The sequence below is a fragment of the Leuciscus leuciscus genome (assembly GCF_965113295.1).
Source record: "Leuciscus leuciscus genome assembly, chromosome: 2".
Lineage (NCBI taxonomy): Eukaryota > Metazoa > Chordata > Actinopteri > Cypriniformes > Leuciscidae > Leuciscus > Leuciscus leuciscus.
Window position 1 is genome coordinate 48,395,121 of NC_138726.1, and position 21,393 is coordinate 48,416,513.

A 21,393-nucleotide genomic window follows, 5' to 3' on the forward strand; every position below is an offset into this window, starting at 1 on the left:
ATACAGTACATTAATATTGTCAAGTTTTATAGCAATTTAAAATGTTTTCTATTTTAATATAATTTAACATTCAAGAAGTGGAGAACAGCATCATTGTCTTCAGTGTCACATGATCCTCCAGAAATCATTCTAGTATGCTGATTTGCTGCTCAAGAAATATTTCATATCATTATGTTGAAAACAGTTGTGCTGTAGGAATAGTTAAAAATGAAAATTCTGTCTTCATTTACTCACCTTCAAGTTGTTTCAAACCTGTATGAATTTCTTTCTTCTGTTGAACACAAAAGAAGATATTTAGAAGAATGTCGGTTAATGGACTCCATTGACTTCCAGAGTAGAAAAAAAAAAAATCTATGGAAGTCAATGGAGTTCAACTGTCATTCTTCTAAATATCTTCTTTTGTTAATATCAAATATCTACAAAATATTTAATTTATAATCAGATTATACCTTTTTTCCGGTGTCCTAAATGTTCATTTCCATCCTGCTTTAATTTTGAAGGGGATTTTATTTTGAAGGCTTCTCGGCCGGACGTTCTTTCTTCACAACTTCCGGTTAGAAACTGTTCTCTCTCTGGACGTTCTTCACAACTGTGCGCTTTAACAAAACACTGAGTTGATTTTAGTATGAAATAATGGATAACTTTCAGCATTTCGGTTACATGGGCGCTCCTCCTCCTCCCTTCAACGCTCCAGTGTTTACAGACGGCGCGGGTTATGCAGGAGGAGATGCAGGACCACCACCAATGCCTCCTCCAGCTGCAGCGGGACACACATGGAACATGTATCAACATCCAACAGCACCAGTACAGACTCACTGGCCCCAGTTTCCACCCTTCGACCCGAGCAGACCACCTCCAGTCACCTTTGAGCCTCCTCAACACATTGAGAACCCTCCACCCTGGCTCCAGAACCAGTGGAATCAACCTGAACATCATCACAGTGGACAATTCCCACCAAATCAACATCAATATCCACATTCGGCACCACCATCATATCAGTCCAACACCAGGCCGGATCATTCAGCTCACATGTACACCTCCAACCGCCAGAATTACTCATTTACCGACCAGTCTGCGAATAGATCCTGGCTAGATGACAACCAAAACAACAGTAAAGTGACTTCAGTGACAGCTTGTGATGAAGAAGCCAAGCAGCTGTTGAGAGATAAGCAGTGGATTCAAAGTTTCCTCCATTCAAGAATCAGTAAACCCAGTGAACCAAAGCGAACCAAATCTCACCCACCCATCTCTCAGTTCAAAGAAAAGCTGTATGGGACTGTTAAAATGCTGTCCGAGTTAAATATCGTGTGCCGGATGCTGAAGGATAATTTGGAGAATGAAGATGTTTGGGCTAGTACGCTGTCTAAAGCAGCAGAACTAAAGAAGCACATACAGGAGAGACTGGCCGAGCTGAAGGACCCAGACTGTGTTCGCAGCATCAAGAGGAAAGTACTGCAGATCAACAAGAAGAGAGTCAGGATGAGGAGGAGAAAGGTGGAACTGAAGGAGGAAGAGCTGGAACGGGAGGTTAGACGAGCTGAACGGGAGGCGGTGGTTGATAAATGGCAGATGAAACGCATTCAAGAAGTGGAGGAGAAGAACAGAGTGAGGAAAACTGACAGCTTATATCAGTGTCTTCCAATAGGGGGCGCTACACGCTCAGTTTTGGGTTATCTGTTTTGCATCGAATTTTCATGATATAAAATATTATTGTTATTGATATGAATTAGTATTATACTATATTATTAGTTTAATTATTAATTATGATATATATATAATGTGTGTGTGTGTGTTATGATTCTATATTAATATCATACAGTATGATTTATTCGAAAATTAAATATTATATAATATTATTTATTGATAATTATGCTATATTACATCTTATATAAACAATATAATAAATAAAAAACAATTATAAGTATTTTTCTTTTCTCAAAATGTCTCAGATAAGAGAACATAAATAAAATATATTGTGCATTTTAAATAATTTCCCTACTTTGGTATGAATGGATATTAAGAATATTATGGGTATTTCATTACATTTCAAATCAGGCATGTTTTTTGGGGGGGAATATTGATTTATAATTAGTTTATATTTTTCCCTGTGCACTTAATATTACTTTTCATTGTGCTAGCTAGTCTTTATTAATATCACTTTAACTAACAAAAGTTAAAAAAAAACATTTGACATCACTAATATTTTGACGTATTTTAGTTATAGATGTTTAACTCCCCAGGTATATACAGTATCAATATGTGAATTTCCTCTTCTGTGAACATTTGTGAGTATGAGCTTATACATCCAGTGATGCCTGATCTAATAGTTTTGTTGTTGTTCAGGAGAAAGAGTTGAAACAGGCCGCAGATGCCGTTCTCTCAGAGGTCAGAAAGAAACAAGCAGATGCCAAGAGAATGCTGGACATCCTCAAATCACTGGAAAAACTCCGGAAACTCAGGAAAGAGGCGGCAGCCAGGAAAGGTAAAACATAAAAATACGATTTTGTTTGCACAATTTAATGTAAAATTTTGTATAACCATATCTTTAATGCTTAATTTCCTTGGAATTTTTCCAATTTTAAAAGGCATGTTTCCGGGAAAAGCGAGTGATGACATATTTGATGGTCACCTGGAGCGGTTGAGGAGTCTGATCCGTAAACGCACGGCCATCTACGCGACAGAGGAGAAAGCTCTGAGAGTCATGCTGGAGGGAGAGCAGGAAGAGGAACGCAAACGAGACCGCGAGAAACGACTGAAGAAAGAAAAAGAGAAGCTCTTGCAGAAGAAGCGAGAGGTGGACGCAATGTTGTTTGGAGGTAATACTGGGTTTGAGTATAGATAGATAGATAGACAGTTACAATATTACTATTTTCACTTTTTTGATCAAATAGATTCAGCCACGATGAGCACAAGAGAAAACATAAAACAAATCTTAATGATTCCAAACTTTTAGCTGTTAGTGTCTATGAGAGAAACGCATCCAGGTCCTAACCAAGCTTTCTGATCCTTAATCTATTAGGGTTTGTTTTTTCTGAGGACACCACAAGTTGGCAGTATAGCCAGTTTTCTGTCCCTGTACTATTTCAGGTGTGCTTCACTCAATGTACATTGAGTATATGTGGTGCAGCACATCTTAAAATAGTACAGAATAAACATACAGTAGATCTTTTTCTTCAGTTGTATTTATATGGCACTTGTTTCCCTATTTTTAGGTTCATTCATATGCAATAAAATGTGCAATTGTTCATTTACATGATTGTAAACTCTATTCTTTTCTTTTGCTTTAGCCGAATTGCCACCTGATCACCCTCTTCAACCGTTCCATGATTACTACACACAGGCTGAGCGCTCCCTTCCTGCTCTTATTCAAATAAGGTCTATTTTCAAATCAGAAGTTACCTCTAAAAATAACTCTGAGTAAATGTGATAAAGCTCAAAGAATGTGTTCCTATTGCATTTCCCCTGACAGGAGAGAGTGGGATCAGTTCCTGGTTTCCGTCGAGCACCCTGACGGCACATCGGTTCCTCAAGGCTGGGTTCTGCCCGACCCGCCAGCCGACGACATCTGGGCCACGGCCCTGGAGAAATGACACTCTTGACCCACAAAGACTGTTCAAACATTTGTGGGGGAAAATGTTTGGTTGGGAAAATGTGTGGCCAGATTAAGTGATGCTAATTTTAGTGAATTTTACGAAAACATTTCTCCCCAAAAAAAGCTTTTTTTGAGGACCATTTAGATTTTTTACATTGTGACACTTTTTTCATGACAGTTAATTGCATTTTCCCCAAATTCTCATTGATGTGTTTGGATATTTTACTGTAGTTTTTCTGCATATTTTTCTGTAATTCTCATTATTCTCAGTGGTAATTTTCATTAGATTCTCATTGCTGCAATACTATATTACACTGTAAAATTACTGAAATAATGATATTTTGTTATTTACATACCCTTAAAACTAAACGCAGTAGAACAAATACTACTATAATTTATAAATGACACACACACATATATAGTCTGTGTGTGTATATATATATATATATATATATATATATATATATATATATATATATACATATATGCATTACAGTAATGAGGATGGGGCAATGTGCTTAATTTTCATGAAAATAATGTTACAATGCAACTATAATTATTTATTTTGGGGTGATGTATGAACTGTACAGGTTATTTACTGAGATTCATCCATTTATTTGGAGAATGATCCGTCTATTAGTAGTCCTTCAAAACACGTCACATGTTGACTTCTGTGAAAAAGCCAAAAGACCGATTACATCACAGTGATTTTCTGTGATCTGCTTAATACAGCCATGTTCTGTGTGTTTATGAATGAAAACGCATCTAGATATGTTCAGATACATTACCTGTGTGTAATATTTCACATGACAAAATAATAGTTTAGAGTAAAATAAAGTGTTTCCATGGTGGTTTTCTAAATGTGGATGCTTCAGGTAGACTTCCTGTTGGTGTGAGCGGCTCAGGTTAACAGCCAATGTCGGTGTGTTTAGTCATTGGATTAGTGGAGCAGAGGTAGTCAACACACACGTCTCTACAGAGTGGCGATAACACTGTCCTCATCACACAACTGACACGAGACACGCACGGGAGACGGGTGAGGAAACATTTATTATGTATTATTCTGTTTTTGAGTTAAGAGAAATGGCTAATATATTTAAAGAACAATTGTTTTAAAGAATATTTGATCAACTCAATGGTGGTTCCTTAATGTGGATGTTTGTTTAAAAAGTCTAAATTAATTTGAAACTCTTTGTACGTTTTAATGCTGTTAAATGCATTATTTTCATAAATGTCTTTGTTTATCAGTTTCAATGAAGGCTGTACACTGGAAAAATTGGGTGTGGGATTTTTAAACGGTTTTCACTCAGACATTGCTAGTAAATTTCACAAAGAATTACAAAGAAACAGCATTGAATTAAACATGAAATTTGGAAAGACGGAAATAGTATTTTCTTTTAAAACGTACTTCAATTTACAATGTGAAAAAATATATTTTTTTACAGTGTAATACAATATAAAATGTATATATGATTTCATTATTTTATACGTTTATAAGTGTTTTATAGTATTTAAATAAAGAAATGTGTAACATTTCAAATATAATATAAAACAAACATTTTTACACCACTATAATATACCGCATCCTCATTTTAGCACAATAGAGTTTTACATTCTTTTTCTACAGCATTACAGTATAAGTATACATTTTAAAATTCCATAATAAAAAAAAACATTTCTAATAAATATATATTATTATTTATTTGTTTACATTTAACATAAATCTGTTTAATTTTCTGTTTTGTGAAATATCTTTGTAGTGTATATATACTTAAAGGGATAGTTCTTCCAAAAATGAAAATTCTGGCATCATTTACTCGCCCTCAAGTTGTTCCAAACCTGTAAGAGTTTCTTTCTTCCGTTGAACACGAAAGAAAATATTTTGAAGAATGTTGGTAACCAGAGAGTTGAGGGCACCCATTGACCTCCATATAGTAGTTTTCCTATTATGGAAGTCAATGGTTACCATCAACTGTTTGCTTACCAATTATTCTTTAAAATATTTTCTTTCGTGTTTAGCGGAAGAAAGAAACTCTTACAGGTTCGGAACAACTTGAGGGCGAGTAAATGATGCCAGAATTTTCCTTTTAGGGTTGAACTATTATCTCTCTGCACTGGCTACCTCTAGCTGCTCGCATCAAGTTCAAGGCACTGACGCTTGCTTACAGAACTATCACAGGCTCAGCTCCCTCCTACTTTCACTCACTCCTACGAGTCTACATCCCTACCAGACACCTACGATCGGTCAACGAGCGACGTCTCGTGGTTCCATCACAGAAAGCCACAAAATCACTTTCCAGAACATTCTCATTTACAGTTCCATGCTGGTGGAACGCTCTCCCCACCCTCATCCGGAATGCAGAATCCCTGACAACATTCAAAAAACAGCTGAAAACCAATCTCTTCCGTGAGCACTTAACCTTATAGAAAAAAAAAAGAAAAAAAAATCCTTTCCCTTTGAAACATCACTTATCAGGCTTATGCTACTCTGAATAATACCTGAACTTCGTATTTTGAGCACTTCCTGCGTTGTTGTTGCTTTTGCCTCTTTATGATGACTCGCTGAACTTAGTCCTAATTTGTAAGTCGCTTTGGATAAGGGCGTCTGCTAAATGACTAAATGTAAATGTAAAATGTAACTATTAAGCGTATATTTCAGTAGGGTTTTGACTGAAAGGTGTTTTCTCAAGTATCAGGAAAGCACATCGTACTAGACCAGATCTTTCATCTTTAATGGAAGTCCTCATATAGCATCATGGCAGATTATTCGCTCACACCCAGTCTCCTCTGTCTGTGGTTTAGGCAGAATACCGCAACTTATTGAACTTTTCATTGTTCTTTCCTACACAAGAAGGAAAACAACTTAAGAGCTTACCAAGCATCTGGCTGTTAAGACACGGCTCAGATTGAAAATCTAAAACCATCTGGTGAAAAAGGTACGCAGCAGCATATTAGGATCAGATCTGAGCAGTTGTCCCAGCGCTTTGCCATAGTGAAGAGCTTCAGCAGGCCATAGGGTGCAGGACACATCAGACTACTATAGGAAACGAGGACTTTTCCAATAACGTTGGGTCTGATTTTATGCAGATCATTTCTATAACCACTCTGACAAAGTCTTGAGAAAAATGCACTTTTCCCACTAAGGTTTCTGACAGGTAAACATATGATAGAGCATGTGTCTCTGCACATGGCGGTGATGTTGAGAGAGTCAGGTGGTCAAGTCTACGTAATCTTTAATCCCTAATCCTCTAGTCTCCTTACTATTGAGGGACAGGTAAACAAATATAGAGACGTTTCAGTTTTAGATGTTTTCTGAGAAGCTGGAACGGGGGGAAAAACATGCAACTATGTGGGGTTTTTTCATGCATTGTTACAATACTGAAAGTCTTGAAAATGTTTTTGCATTTATTTGATCAAAAATACCACAATATTATAAAATTATATAACAATTTAAAATAACTTTTTTATTTTATTTTATTTGGATATGTTTTAAAATGTAATTTATTCCTGTGATGCAAAGCTGAATTTTCAGCATCATGACTCCAGTCTTCAGTGTCACATGATCCTTCAGAAAGCATATGTTGATTTGGTGTGCAGTTATTATTGGTCCTTATCTATTAATAAGGGTTCTTATTATTATCAATGTTGAAACCCATTTTTTATATTTTTGTGGAAACCGTGTAACATTTCTTTCAGGAATCTTTGAATAAAAAGTTAAATGAAATAGAAATAGTTTGTCGCAATAGAAATCCCTTTACTGTCATTTTTGATCAATTTAATGCGTCCTTGCTAAATAAAAGTATTAATTTCTAAAAATATAAGTCATACCCCGAACTTTTGAATGATTGTGCATAAGTTACCACAAAAATATGAAGATGCACAACTGTTCTCAACATTGATGATATTAATAATTGTTTCTTCAGCAGCAAATCAGCATATTAGAATGATTTCTGAAGGATCATGTGACACTGTAATGATGTATACAGTAATGATGTATAATGAGTAATGATGCTGAAAATTCAGCTTTACCATCACAGGAATAAAAGTACATTTTAAAATATAAAACCTAACATATCACAATGTTCAATAATAAAGTTTTTACTGAATTTGTGATCAAATAAATGTAGTCATGGTGAACATGAGATGTTTCTCTCATTTATTCCAAACTTTTGATCAATAGTGGACTGTGTGAGATTGTTCGGTTTGGTTTCAGACGTTTCATTTATTTGCATGCCATTTCTGTTTTCAGATAGGGGTGAAATGTCCTGTCTGGATGAGGTTCCCTTCAAGATCCCACTCGGCGTCCTCGAGGATGCAAAGGAAGAGGTTGAGCTCCTCACAGCTCCAGAAATCACTCTGCCCGACTACCTGAAGATACTGCAGGAAACTGAGGTCTGATACTTCCTGTCTCTAAACTGCATGTTTCTGACCTGATGTTATCAAGTGGCTTCAAAAAGTATTTGGACTCTTATCACGCTTTTAATATCTTCAAACAAACTACAGCTATTCTTTTCCCAAGCCATTTTTGGGATTACTTTTAGCTAGCTGGTCCCAAGGCATTTTTAAATTAAATGTATGAAGTCAATTCTCCTCAGTTCAATAATGTTCCACTTATGTTTGACAACCTGAAAGCATCCAAATACCTTTTATCCTCCTTTCGAAGAGTATATCAACTTTGTCTCAGTTTTTCTACTAGATTCTTTGAGAGAAATAAACAGATACAAATTGCTGACGTGCAATATGATTATATCCATAAAATAAATTTGGATGGAGGCTTAGATCATTTGCTCTTGGGAAAATTGGATGTGAAATTTTGCTCACATTGAGTTCATATTGAAATCTTTGAATTTTGATTTTGTCAAACTCTAGAAGAGAAAACTGAGATAACTATTATTCTCTGGAGAAAAACACTGCATCTAGAGCCTCCATTTTAGTTTGATTTTGTTTCATTTTTGACAATTTTAAATGTGGCTTAAGAATTTGTCCATATACATATATATATATATATATATATATATTTGAAAGAAGTCTCTTCTGCTCACCAAATTTGCATTTATTTAATCAAAAATACAGCAGAAACAGAAATATTGTGAAAAAATTATTTGAATATATTTGAAAATGTAATTTATTCCTGTGATGCAAAGCCACTTGCATCATTAGTCTTCGGTGTCACATGATCCTTCAGAAATAATTTTAATATGCTGATTTGCTGCTCCAGAAACATTTATTAGTATTGTTTGTGTGATTATAATGTTGAAAACAGTTGTGCTGCTTAAAATGTTTGTGGAAACCGTGATCCTTCTTTCAGGATTCCTTTAATAAATAAATTTAATTGAAATAAAAATTCTTTGTAACATTATAAATGTCTTTCTGTCACTTTTGATCAGTTTTATGCATCCTTACTGAATAAAAGTATTAATAAAAAAAAAATATTATTCAATTCAATTCACATTTATTTGTATAACGCTTTTCACAATGCACATAATTTCAAAGCAGCTTTACAGAAAATGCATGAGTCCACATTACAGTTTAGAGTGATCTGTTATCAGAGGTAACTGTATAAGTTATGTATTTCAGAAATGTACATATACAAAAATGGTACTGTACTTTTTGCAGCCTGTATCACATTAAAGACGCTGAACAGATCGAGAGGAGGCACTTCTCTTAGGAACTAGTAATAATAAATTACTGTATGTGTTTCTGAGATCTTCAAGAGCATTCCCAACAGAGCATCTGCGACGTCCATAAACCGCATTAGGCTCAATGTAATTTGCCAATGCATCCAGTGATTACAGCAATTACTTAATGTAATTTTCACTGAGTGCAGGCTGTCACTAAAAAGAACATGGGAAAATACAAAGACACTTGGTGTAAGTGTATCCCTGCTATACCTCAAACCCATTCACATCTGTGATTAGGCTACTCTCTAATTACACTGACATATGATCTTTCTAGTATGCTGTTTATTTATCTTGGAGGTGTGCGGTCAACATGGGACCATGTCAAAAACAGTATAATTATATCTCTGATTACAAAACCTAAAACAATAAGGGTAAAAAAAAGTTCTTGGCTGTCAGCAATCTATGTAATGTTGTTGATGTAAATTGGTACTGTAGATCCATTGGGATAAAATGGCTAAAATTCCTAAGGGTTTGTGTGTTACTGGTCAAGGTATTTGTAAAGAAAACATATTGCTGTCAAAGGTTATTACAATCTAATCAGAAATAAGCTAATGTGGACCTTTTATGGCTATGTGCTGAACTTGAGTTTGTGTAAATTCTTAGGCTACGTTCACACTGCAGGCTGAAACGACCCAATTCCGATTTTTTTGCCCCTATGCGACCTGTATCTGATCTTTTCATGACAGTCTGAACGACACAGATCCGATCTTTTCAAATGCGACCCAGGCCACTTGGGTATGTGGTCCCAAATCCGATACATATCCGATCTTTTGAAATGCGACTTCAGTCTGAACGGCCAGGTCGCATGTATCCGACCCGCACGTCACTGATACGCGAAAAACGTCATAATTCTGCGTTGAAGTAGTCGTCGTTTTGAAAACGGACTGCATATTCGTCGAGCTGAGGTAAATCTGCCGAACGGGTCGACCTCGACGAGCCCATTAATAAAAAATAAAATAAAATAAAAGCCTACGGCCATTATATATACGTTATGTTAACTTATTTGTGCTGAATCTGATATTAGATAGGTCAGCGGCTGCTGTCTGGCTCCTGTGTAACGGTCGCTGCGCGCGCTCGTGTGTGTGTGTGTGTGTGTGTGTGAGAGAGAGAATCACAGTTAAAGTTTAGCTACTTCCGCAAACAACAAGTGACGTCGTTGACCGTTGAGTACTCTTCTGCGCATGCGGGTCACTTCTGGGTCATTTCACGTTCACACAGGAGATCACAAAAGGTCGCATTTAATTGGAAATGTGAACGGCCTTGCAAAAAAATCGATTTTTTTCAAAAAATCGGAATTGAGCATTAAGCCCTGCAGTGTGAACGTAGCCTTAGTCATTTGTCCCACGTCTGTCCAAGAACAACATTTTGTACCTGCCTTGGAGCATTGCATGCTTAATTTTGCATTAAGGACTTGAATGCAATGCAAATTATTGTGTAATATTTGGCTGGTGGTGTTTTGCACATCTGTTTTATGTTCACTATGATCCATAATACTGATAATGGCAGATGTTACTAATATTCATAAGGATTCCCATTGCAATAGCTCATAGCATACATTTATATGTTGCTATAGTCAAATCTTGGGGCTTGTCAGTCCAGTATTTATGCAGTTATGGGGAATTATTCCTTGTTGTGTTGAACCTAAACATCTAAGCATTTCTTTTTTTATGTCAATATAAGTGGTCTTTGACTTTATACTGACACCTAGTGGTCTGGATGCAGAACTACACAAAAGCTCGTTTTTAGTAACTAGTGTTGTCAGCCATGATTAACTTATTTACCAAGACAAGTACAAGTGTTTGTTATTCGTCTATAACAGTTATAGGATATTTTTATAAGCAGCCACACAATGTTAAGACTGTGTCTTAATTGTCTGACGAACTACCAGCTAGCCTAGAGGGTATTCAGTCTGATTTTTCGGATCAATCTACCCTTTCATCATGTAGCTGAAAAAAAGTTGATGACTGACTTGTAAGACCTGTCTAAGCAGTAAATGCAACTGGCCAATAGATTTAGCAAAGCCAAGGCTCATACCGGACAACTATTTGTTTTTCTTTCAAAATTGTGTTTATGATGTCAAGAGTGATACTGTTATAAACATTTTTTTCTGGTCTGTACATTCCATAAAAAAATGGAGATTGCAATAGGGTTGCAAGTTAAATATACATGGTGTTTTTTTGTTGTTGTCATAACAAGGTTGGCATGTTCCTATTTGGCTCCATTTTGATGTAGATCTGGTATGTGAACTCCAAGAACATTGGTTTAGATGTCATCAGATCAGATGATGTTTGAAACTAATGTAAGTGTGTGAAACTGAACATTAATGTTAATGTGTGAAAGTCACTGAGTTGACTTCAGCTGAACAACAGCCGAAATTGATTATTTTCCTGTTTATCACTGTAAAGCTGCTTTGAAACAATCTGTGTTGTATAAAGCGCTATAAAAATAAAGGTGACTTGGCTTGACTGGAAGCTCAAATCTAAAGATGTCTCTTTTGTTTTTTGTTGTTTCAGTATGAGTTCAGCCTGGAGAACTGGGTTCTCACGGGTCTCCAGGGCGGCTATCCGACCCTCAGTCCCCGCTCTCCCTGTGAGCTGACGGCGACCTGTCCGCCGTACTGGATGATGTTCAGCAGCCCTCAGGAGAGCAGGTTAGCCAGCCGCTGGAGCAGTGACTTCTGGGAACCCAACCCACGTCCCCGCAGCCGCAGCTTAAACGCGGACCACTACCGCGCAATGAACGCTCGGGTCAAATTCACCATTTCTGACTCTGAAGACGAAGACTTTACTGAAGAAGATGGGGCCACTCTCGGCGAGGGTGAAGCGCAGCCCAAACGGAGTGATTTTGCTTTGCCAAGACAAGGACCAGGGTTGAAAGACTTGCACAGTTGTGGATCATCAAACTTCCTCAACCTGCCTTCACCTTGCGGCCTCTCCGCACAGCGTCTGGGGAACTCCCGACAGTCTTCCCTCTGCGGGCCTTACTCATCCCGAAGGAGCTTCCAGAGGAGTCAGAGTTCTGCTGGCAGTACTAATGCTTGTCCCGCAGAAAACACCAACTGCTTGCAATCTGAATGCATCAACAGACCCACTCTAAAGGTACAACATCTTCTGATTTTGTTTTTGGGGTCTACTAGAATAAGTTTTCATGCTCGAATGCCTTAAAACATCTTATTTTTTTACATTGTTGCATCACATCTCTTCTGTCAGTTAAGCTCTTGGCTGCATTTATCACATGAAGTTGATCGTAGAGAACATTGGTGGCAATGGTTCTACAATCTGCTTAGGCTTGCGATGCTTTTGGGAAATTGGTCTGGGAAATTCTGATTGGTCGGATGGGTCACGTTAGTTCTGGGGTAGTAAACACACTATAACGCAACTCATCTGGCCTGACCCCCTTTATTTGGCGTATGTCTTGGGAGAGTATTATTTGAAATCCTGGAAGAAAACTTAAGACAACAATCGAGGCGATTCAGGGAGTTCAGAAGCAGTGCGCACTGAAATAGAGTACTTTGTAAATTTGCAGACCTTTTTCATGCTCAAACAGCAACATTACACACTAAACATTGAAACCCTTTTTGAAACCTAAAATTACAAATGGGACACCCTATGGTCTTGTAGGCTTCACAAATGCGCATAAGTGAAGGTCACAAGAACACAAATCAGGTAGGCCTATACCATTTGGGACCTTAGCCATAGTATTAAAGGCAGGAATACTCTTCATGACTTTTGCCCAGATTTCTATTCCAAAATAAATTGCTTACAGGTTATTTTTGTATTTTTTTTAAATGAACTCAACATACGACACTAGTTTGTACCCACCTATCTCTATCAATCTCAAAAACATCTGCATATCTGATACATCTGTATAGATTTTACTTCAAGCTAATGCACGGTCGAGTACCAAGTGTAATGAAATAAAAACAGAAACATGGTTCATCTGGATGCCAAAAGGTGCGGTTCAAATTTACTGCAAATGGCTGGTCGTTAGTGGCTCTGAAACAATAAACACGTTAAATAAATGACACTTCCCTTTACTGGACTTGTTTGGGTATGTTTTTGATGTACCAGAAATTACAGTTTGTACTCTTTAGGGCTATAAACAAAGACAACTCGACAGAGACAACTCATTTCGTTAATCTATTTGCAAAAAAAAAATGTTATGTGTATAAAGAAGACCTTTTCATAGTTGTCAATTCACTGAAGTTTTTAATAGTTCAGCGCCCACAATAAGAGTTGTCCTTAGAAGGCAACTGTAGACCCTACTATAAATATATTTGAACTGGCATGCCTCCAATTAAGTCCAGAAAGGTATTTTAATCACTTAAGCAAGAGACATCAGAGATGTGATCCAGAAGCATTTAGTCACTTCTCACCACTTTCCATACGGATTCATTGAAAATCCTGTGTTGATATGTCACACTGTGACTGCGAGGTATTTTGTTGCTCCTCATGAAATGACCGCCAGAGCATCTCAATTCATTCAGATATTAGACATGAATGACTTCTCCAAAGTACTTCTGTGGTTTTTTTTTTTAATGTCTCAGAAGATGAACTAGCTAATAATAGTGAGTGCTAAGTCTTTTCCTGGAATCTTCCCAAGCCTGCAACAAATTCGTCTGGATTAGCGAGTGGAAGTTCTGAGGGAAATGTCTTTCTCAGCAAAGCTACGATTCAAGGTTACTCCTTTGTTGACAGTCTAATCCAACTTGTTATTAATGCCCATGACATCATCTCCTGCTGGGCTGTGCGGTCACGGTGCACTGAATACGGCAGGGGGGCTTGTAGTTTTCATTACATTTAGAGTTTTTCTAGAAAGAGAAAGAGTTACATGCATTTTCCAGAAAGGTTTCCTGGCCTTTGCTGTTGTTTTATTCCATGGTTAGATATTTCTTCCAGGCTTTATTCAATTCCTTTTTTTAGTTTATGTCCCTGTAGCTCAGCTGGTAGAGAATGGCATTAGCAACACCAAGGTCATGGGATTGATTCTCAGGAAATACACATACTGATAAAATGGATATCTTGAATACACTAAGGGCCAGATTTACTAACAGCTTGCGCCAGCACAAACCCTCCTTTGGTGTTAAAAAAACAACTGTCAGGATTTATTTACTAAAGACACGATGTTAAAAAATGTGCGCTGAAAAGGCATGGACAGTTGTTTTTGCGGTTGACCTTATTGCAAATGCATTTGTAGGTGTTTCCCTTTCAGATGCAAAATTTATGGGTGGAGAGTTTTTAAATGAATCACTTAGTAAGGTTTGCACTCGTCAATTTACTGGTATTTTCGCCATTTTTTAACGCCTAAAAAAATGCACATCTTAAACCAGACGCTAATTTACGCTGCTCTTGGTAGATTGCGTTAATCCTTATGGAAATGATCCAGCTGCGTCTGTGTTCTTTAATTCGCACGTTGTAAGTAAATCACCTGCAGAACTTTCCACTCCCATCAGCACTTTTATGGGATCGCGTTGATTACTAAATCTGTCCCCAAGTAGCTTAATGTTTCAGAACATACTTAAAACATTGTTTTTAAGTCTGGTTTAAAACTTGCACCGGCAAGAGTGTGTTTATCATTCTAGATTTTCTTAGTATTGTGTTTCCTGCCCTCATCTCTCAAGGGTACTGTGACCATGAGGCACTGTTGTTGTTTTTTCCAGGCCCAGGGTTCATCCTCCCCCTTGGCCCCATCACGGCCACTCAATTCCCACGCTGCCGTCCTGGACTCTTCGGTGGAGCTTCTCTCCGCTCTCAGCCCAGAAGAGAGGGAGCTGCTGGCGGCCGTGACCGAGCAGGGCTACCCTCTCCGTACGGCCATCATCGCCCTCCAGAAGACTGGCCAGCAAAGTCCAGAGCAGGTCAGTGAGGGAGATCTGTTACTGGGCTTCACTGTTGAAATGTGAGCTGGGATTCGTTTGGGGCTCAAGATGCAATGCTGAGATTCTCTCCTGAGATTTTCTCCCCTGTGTGTCCCTGGGGAAGGTCAATGAAGTGCATGCTGGGTTGCCAGTAAAGAACATGCACCAGTTGGACACACCCAACCACATTTGTTTTTCATATAATCATAAAAAACGTAATGCACAAATGCTTGAAATTAGTTTTAGAGGTAAATATACATTGGTCCTAGGTTTAAAATGCTTTATAAAACTGATATTTTGATATCTTTTTTTTATTTATTGAAATACTGATATAAAATATAAATAGATTGAAACCTTAATAAAATAAAATAAAATAAAAAATTCTAATTAATGGAAATTAGAAATGTTGCCTTAACTAAAATATAAATGACTAAATAGCAAATAACTAAAATAAAATCAGTTGTAGCACTAAAATTACTAAAACTTCAATAATATTAAAGCTAAATATAAATTTAAAAAACCTAAAACTTATAAAAATATAAAAATATCAGAATAAAAGTAATTTAAATATAATAATAAATGCTATAATAGTAAATAAATAATACTGAACTTGTTGGTTTAGTCCAAGTACGAAGTGTGCAAAGTTTGAAGAAAAAGCTGAAATATAATATTTTTTATTATTATTATTTTTAATGTATATGTCACTATAAAATCCATTTGTGTTATTTCATCGTTTTGGTGACTTTTATATTACTCAAGCATTAGACTTCGAATTAGAATTAGAATTTACCAACCCAAACTTTTGAATGGTGAAGTATATACCGTGCGATATTCAGTCCATACATATCTCTAAGATGTTTATGGTGGTAGACTTTAAAAAAGCATTTCAAATACTAAAGCAAATATTTTTGTGTCACTCACATCTGGAGTTTTTTTTTTTTTTTTTTGATATATTAAATTCTATTATATTAAATTCTGTTCTTTGAGTTCACTACTACAAGGTTCGCAACAAAATGTCAGTGAAGGCATATGTCAGTCCAGGATGAAGAAGGTTTGGAAATCACCTGCTTTGTGATTTTTAATATTCAGATATTCTGTATTGATCTGGACAAACTTAAGGAACGTCAGATATTATTGCCAGAGGTTTTACTCACAATCCCTGTGTGCTTCAGTTTCAGCTCTGTGTCACAGCAAAACATCTGGTTCCATCCTCTTTAATCTGATTCTGGTTACGAGGAGGGGAAAAAAATCAACAAAAATAGACACCAGATCCCCCTGAAGTTTCCACAATGTGCTAGTATCTAGTTCTCACCATTACAAAGGTTCCCTCAGGAGAACACTTAATCATTAACATGAAGCCAATTTCATTAATGTTGTTGGGCATTGTGGGAAGATTACATTGAAGTTTATTTAAAAGGGGCCATGAGAAAAGACTTACAGTAAATCACCTGAGAAGTTTGCTGAAGAGACATTTAAAGCTGCTCTGCTCTTTATTGATCTGTGTAAAATTATATTAAAGCGATATTTCACCCAACATTTTAATTCTGTCATCATTTACTCACCCCCAAGTTGTTTACCGATATTCTTCAAAATATCTTCTAATGTGTTCAACAGAACAACTTGAGGCCAAGGGTGAGTAAATAATGACAGCATTTTCATTTTTAGGTGAACTATTCTTTTAAGTGATTGGATAGATTTTCAATACTGATCCAATATTTGTACCATACAAATTCAATATTTGCATCACATCTTGTCTACTAAGAAGCCTTCATTCATTTTTGACTGCATATGATATCTGATTGGTAGATGTCGTAAAAATTATTAGGAATGTAATAATTTGTTGTTGTAATTATTATTATTCTTTATTTTATTTGTATTTTTTTAAGTTTAATAATAATAATAATAGAAACTTTATAAGTTATTAATATTTATTTATAATAAATGCCAGTTTTTTCAGCTTATGATTCCATTTCAATACTGAAAAAAAAATTGGTCTAGGATTTACGTTGAAACAATTGTCACTCTTAAATTGCTAGTAAATTTCGACAAACGACAAGTAAAAACATCGGATTTAACTATGAAATTCTGAAGTAGAAAGGCTGGAATAGTTTTTTTTTCTTGTAAAACTTACTCTAATAATCTTTTTAGTTATTTATTTATTTACAACTTCAAAAAATCAAGATGGACCAAGTATTAAGCATTACAGTCATTAAATATTTACTTGGCTTTATCCAAATTAAAACTAACTTGAATATGTTCTAGATCATTATATTACTTGAAAGCCCTGAAAGGATGTGATGATGTGTCTGTGAAGTCAATGACTGACTGGGCAGAGAGACTTGATGAGTTTATATTGGTCAGTATCCTCAGTTACCCAGTGGCCCGCTCAGCATGACAACATCAGACAGCTGGTGGGACGGATGATCAGATTTGAATCAACCAAGCTCATCTTGTTACACAGATTAAACAGACCAGCCGGTCCTCCATCGCTCTTATCCACACGCTTCTCACGTTTCACACCGCTCTGCTTTCAGTCCACTCTGAACCTGACATACAATCTTATCATGCCTTATGACGGCTCAGATTCAGCTAATGATCATTCATAAGTCCATATCAATGATGACGTACTGTGTGCCTTATAACCCAATCAGTTTATCTAATTACTTAGTGGTACAGGATAAACCAGTCTTCCCCAAAGTCCATTACAGCTTGGCCTTGTTTTCAGTAAGTGTCTGAGAAGGGCTTTTCTTCAATCTCGTTCCTATAGTTAAAGTGATCTGTTACGTTGCTCTCAGACAAAATCATCTGATCCTGAACATGAAACGTCTGTCCTCTTAAGAATATATGATGTCCATTCTCTGTTAGTGTTTTTGTGTTCATATACGGTACGAAGGATTTTTTGCTTGTTCTCTTGCAGATCTTGCGTTATCTGGTTGCGTGCGATCGGTTATGTGAACTCGGCCATGATGAAAGTCAGGTTGAAGAAGCTCTGGAGATGTTTCAAAACTGTGAGACCAAGGTATGTATTGAGCCAATTCAACTTTTTGTTCATCAGAAAGTACCATTATAAAGATTGTAGTCAGTCAGATTTTTACTTTTTTTTTTCCATCAAAGATGCAATAAATTGATCAAAAATGACAGTAAAGGCTTTTATGATGTTAAAATTTCAAATAAATGCTTTAATTTTCTATTCATCAAACAATCTAAAAAAAAATAAATAAAAATAAAAATTAAGCCGCACACTCTTTTCAACATTGATAATAATCAGAAATGTTTCTTGAGCAAGCAAATCAGCATATTAGAATGATTTCTGAAGGATCATGTGACACTGAAGACTGGACTATACTGAAGATTCAGCTTTACATCACAGGAATAAATTACATTTTCAAATATATTCAAATAGAAAACGTTTTCTGTTGTTTTAAATTTGTAATAATATTTCACAATTTACTGTTCAGACTTAATTCAAAACATTTTTTTTTAAATCGTACCGACCCCAAACTTTTGAATGGAACTGTATATTTTAACATATATTTTTCCTCTATTTTAGGCTGAGGAGTTCCTTCACCTTCTTGCTCAGTTTAATGAAATGGGCTTCCAGCAGAACGCCATTAAAGAGGTTCTTCTCGTGCATGAGAACCACCGAGAGCGAGCTCTGGAGGAACTCATGACCCGCGTGGCCTGATCCAGTCGATTCTAGCTGTTCAGAGAGCTCATATAGCTGTTGCTTATATATCATATGCTGAACTGTGTTTATTCGTTGCGCATTCTAGACATGATGTGTTGAGGCCTTGGGGAGAAGCACAGTTTGACAATCTGCACCAGAGAATGACTCTGTAACAACACATTGTTATAGTGTTTTCCATAGCAGTCAAACCTTTGCTTTATTTATAGAAATGTTAAACAAACATCCTTGGAATTCATAAAATTAATTGACATTGTGAAATGCATTAGAATTGTTATGCATTGTTAGATGTATGGATGTGTGTTCATATATATACGTATACATATACATATGCAAACAGTCATGGTCAAAATTATTGCCACTCTTAATTAATATATTCAAAGATGGCTGTAAAAATAAATCGACGGGGTCTTGGGGTTAGAAAGCCTAAAAAATGTATCAAAAATAATCATCACATGTTGTTTGGGAGGTTTTCAAGAAAAATCCTCCTCGCTCATCCAAAAACAAACTCCAGCAAATTCAGTTGTCAGACACGACTGGAACTTCAATTGGGACCTGGTTCTATGGTCAGATGAAACTAAAAAAGAGCTTTTTGGCATTAACCCCACCAGATGTGTTTAGTGCTAACAGGGATAAAAAGTACCTCTTGTCCACGGTTAAATATAGTGATGAATCTGTGAAATTTTGGGCCTATTTTTCTGCTGGAGGTCCTGGACTTCTTGTTCAGATACATGGTGGATTCTAGCAAAACCTGACAGCCTCTGCTAGAAATCATATGATGGGCCGTGGTTGGATCTTCAATCAGGACAATGATCCAAAACAAACATCAAAATCAACACAAAAATGTTTCACTGATGACAAAATGAAGCTTCAGCCGTGACCATCCAGTCCCCTGACCTGAACCCTATAGAAAATGAGTGGGGTGAACTAAAGAGAAGAAGCGCCAACATGAACTTGTGAATCTGAAGGATCTGGAGAGATTCTGTATGGAGGAATGGTCTCTGATCTCTCGTCAGGTGTTCTCCAAACTCATCAGGCATTATAGGAGAAAACTCAGAGCTGTTATCTTGGTAAAAGGAAGTTGCAAAAAGTATTGAATAAAAGGGTGAAATTAATTGTGGCCAACATGTATTGGAGAAAAACATTTATTTCATAATGTGATTTTCCTCATATTTTCAATTATTTTACTTCAATGAAAGGTTCGATTTTTGTGAATTGTTTTTAATTAAAGATAAAAGGGATTAATGCAAAATTTTACAGGTTGCTTTGTTTATATTGACCAAGGGTGCCAATAATTTTGACCATGACTGTATACCCCCCTGAGATTTTAAGTTAATATTTCAATTTAACAATAGATTTAACAAAAAATTTTACGGTTCTTTAATGTTGGTTAATGATCAAATGACATGCAGGAAAACAAATATTTCATCTTTTTGTTAGTGTTTTTATTTATTTATTTACAGGCTAGGACTGCACGATTTGGTCAAAAATATAGTGTGATTATTTTGGCATATATTATGAATATGATTTAAACTCCTAAGAAATCACCTCAGTGATAGAAATAAGAATAAAAAAAATAAAAAATTTTTTTTTACATTATTATTTATTTATTTATGCTAGAAAAAATTAAGGCAAATATACTATTGTAATTATACAATTGTACCTTAAAATAACATGAATATGTGATCATTAAACATGTTAAAAAACTAAATTCTTCACTTTCAGGCATTAAACCTTGAGCTTTTATTTTGGTGGAAAATTGCAGGTTTATCAGATTCCCTACTGATAAAATGCTGAAAACTTTGGGTTTAACTTTACATTTTATGACTTAATTAATGAATAGCTTTTCATCAACTCACAAACCCACGTTTGGGAATCCCTTATGCAATGTATATAAATATTACATTTCTTATGTATGTGTCAGACAGTTATTTAAGTGGTTCAGTGTGTTCAGATTGTTGCTGAGTTCCAACAATGGCATCAGTAACTAGATTACCACTGTAAACAAAAAAATGACAACTTAATTAATATGAAATTTCAGTCAAATGTTTGGAAGAAAAAACAAATCTAAACAATAATACGCATGCACATTTCAGAAAAAATATTTTGAAATCTGTGTGAGGTCAACACATGCTTTCATCTGTTAGTTTCACTTTGGTATTTGTGAACATTATGGTATGGCAATGTTCCTATAAAATGTTACCTTCAATGTTAAACAGCTGCTGCCAGACACCATGAGTGAATAGCGACGTCCTGCCAAGATCTATACATTCTGTTGTTCGGCTGCCAAAGATTGGACACAATGTTTTCATTGTGGTAACATGATTAGTTATCAGTGTGTCTTCAGGTTCGCATGTAATGAGTGGAGCTTCTACAATAGTTACGAAAGCATGCTGGAATGTCTGGATCTTGAGTGTTTGAGCAGTCAAAGAGTCTCCACACGGTTACAGTTTTTGAGGTCATAAGTGATTGTATGAATAAAGTATAATTTGTGATGATCGTGTTTCTCCTTTGCCTCCCAGCTGATCTTAAACTTTCTCTCACAGTCTTCAAGGTTCTGCACTCTTTCCTTGCGGCC

The 21,393-nt window shown here is 36.1% G+C and overlaps 2 protein-coding genes across 2 annotated transcripts; both read left to right on the forward strand.

The window, feature by feature from the left end:
- The first annotated feature begins 526 nt into the window (after window positions 1–526).
- pdcd7 (programmed cell death 7) lies at window positions 527–4,453 on the forward strand. The gene is made up of 5 exons (XM_082161208.1): window positions 527–1,605; window positions 2,344–2,482; window positions 2,586–2,816; window positions 3,288–3,375; window positions 3,470–4,453. Exons 1-5 carry the CDS (start codon window positions 634–636, stop codon window positions 3,588–3,590), a joined length of 1,551 nt encoding a protein of 516 aa, XP_082017334.1. The 5' UTR covers window positions 527–633; the 3' UTR covers window positions 3,591–4,453.
- A 35-nt stretch (window positions 4,454–4,488) lies between these two features.
- On the forward strand, window positions 4,489–21,311 carry ubap1lb (ubiquitin associated protein 1-like b). Its single transcript, XM_082161212.1, has 6 exons — window positions 4,489–4,628; window positions 7,842–7,984; window positions 11,787–12,371; window positions 14,933–15,130; window positions 18,048–18,149; window positions 18,681–21,311. The coding sequence occupies exons 2-6, from the start codon at window positions 7,853–7,855 to the stop codon at window positions 18,813–18,815; spliced, it is 1,152 nt and encodes a 383-aa protein (XP_082017338.1). The 5' UTR covers window positions 4,489–4,628; window positions 7,842–7,852; the 3' UTR covers window positions 18,816–21,311.
- The last annotated feature ends 82 nt before the right edge of the window (window positions 21,312–21,393 follow it).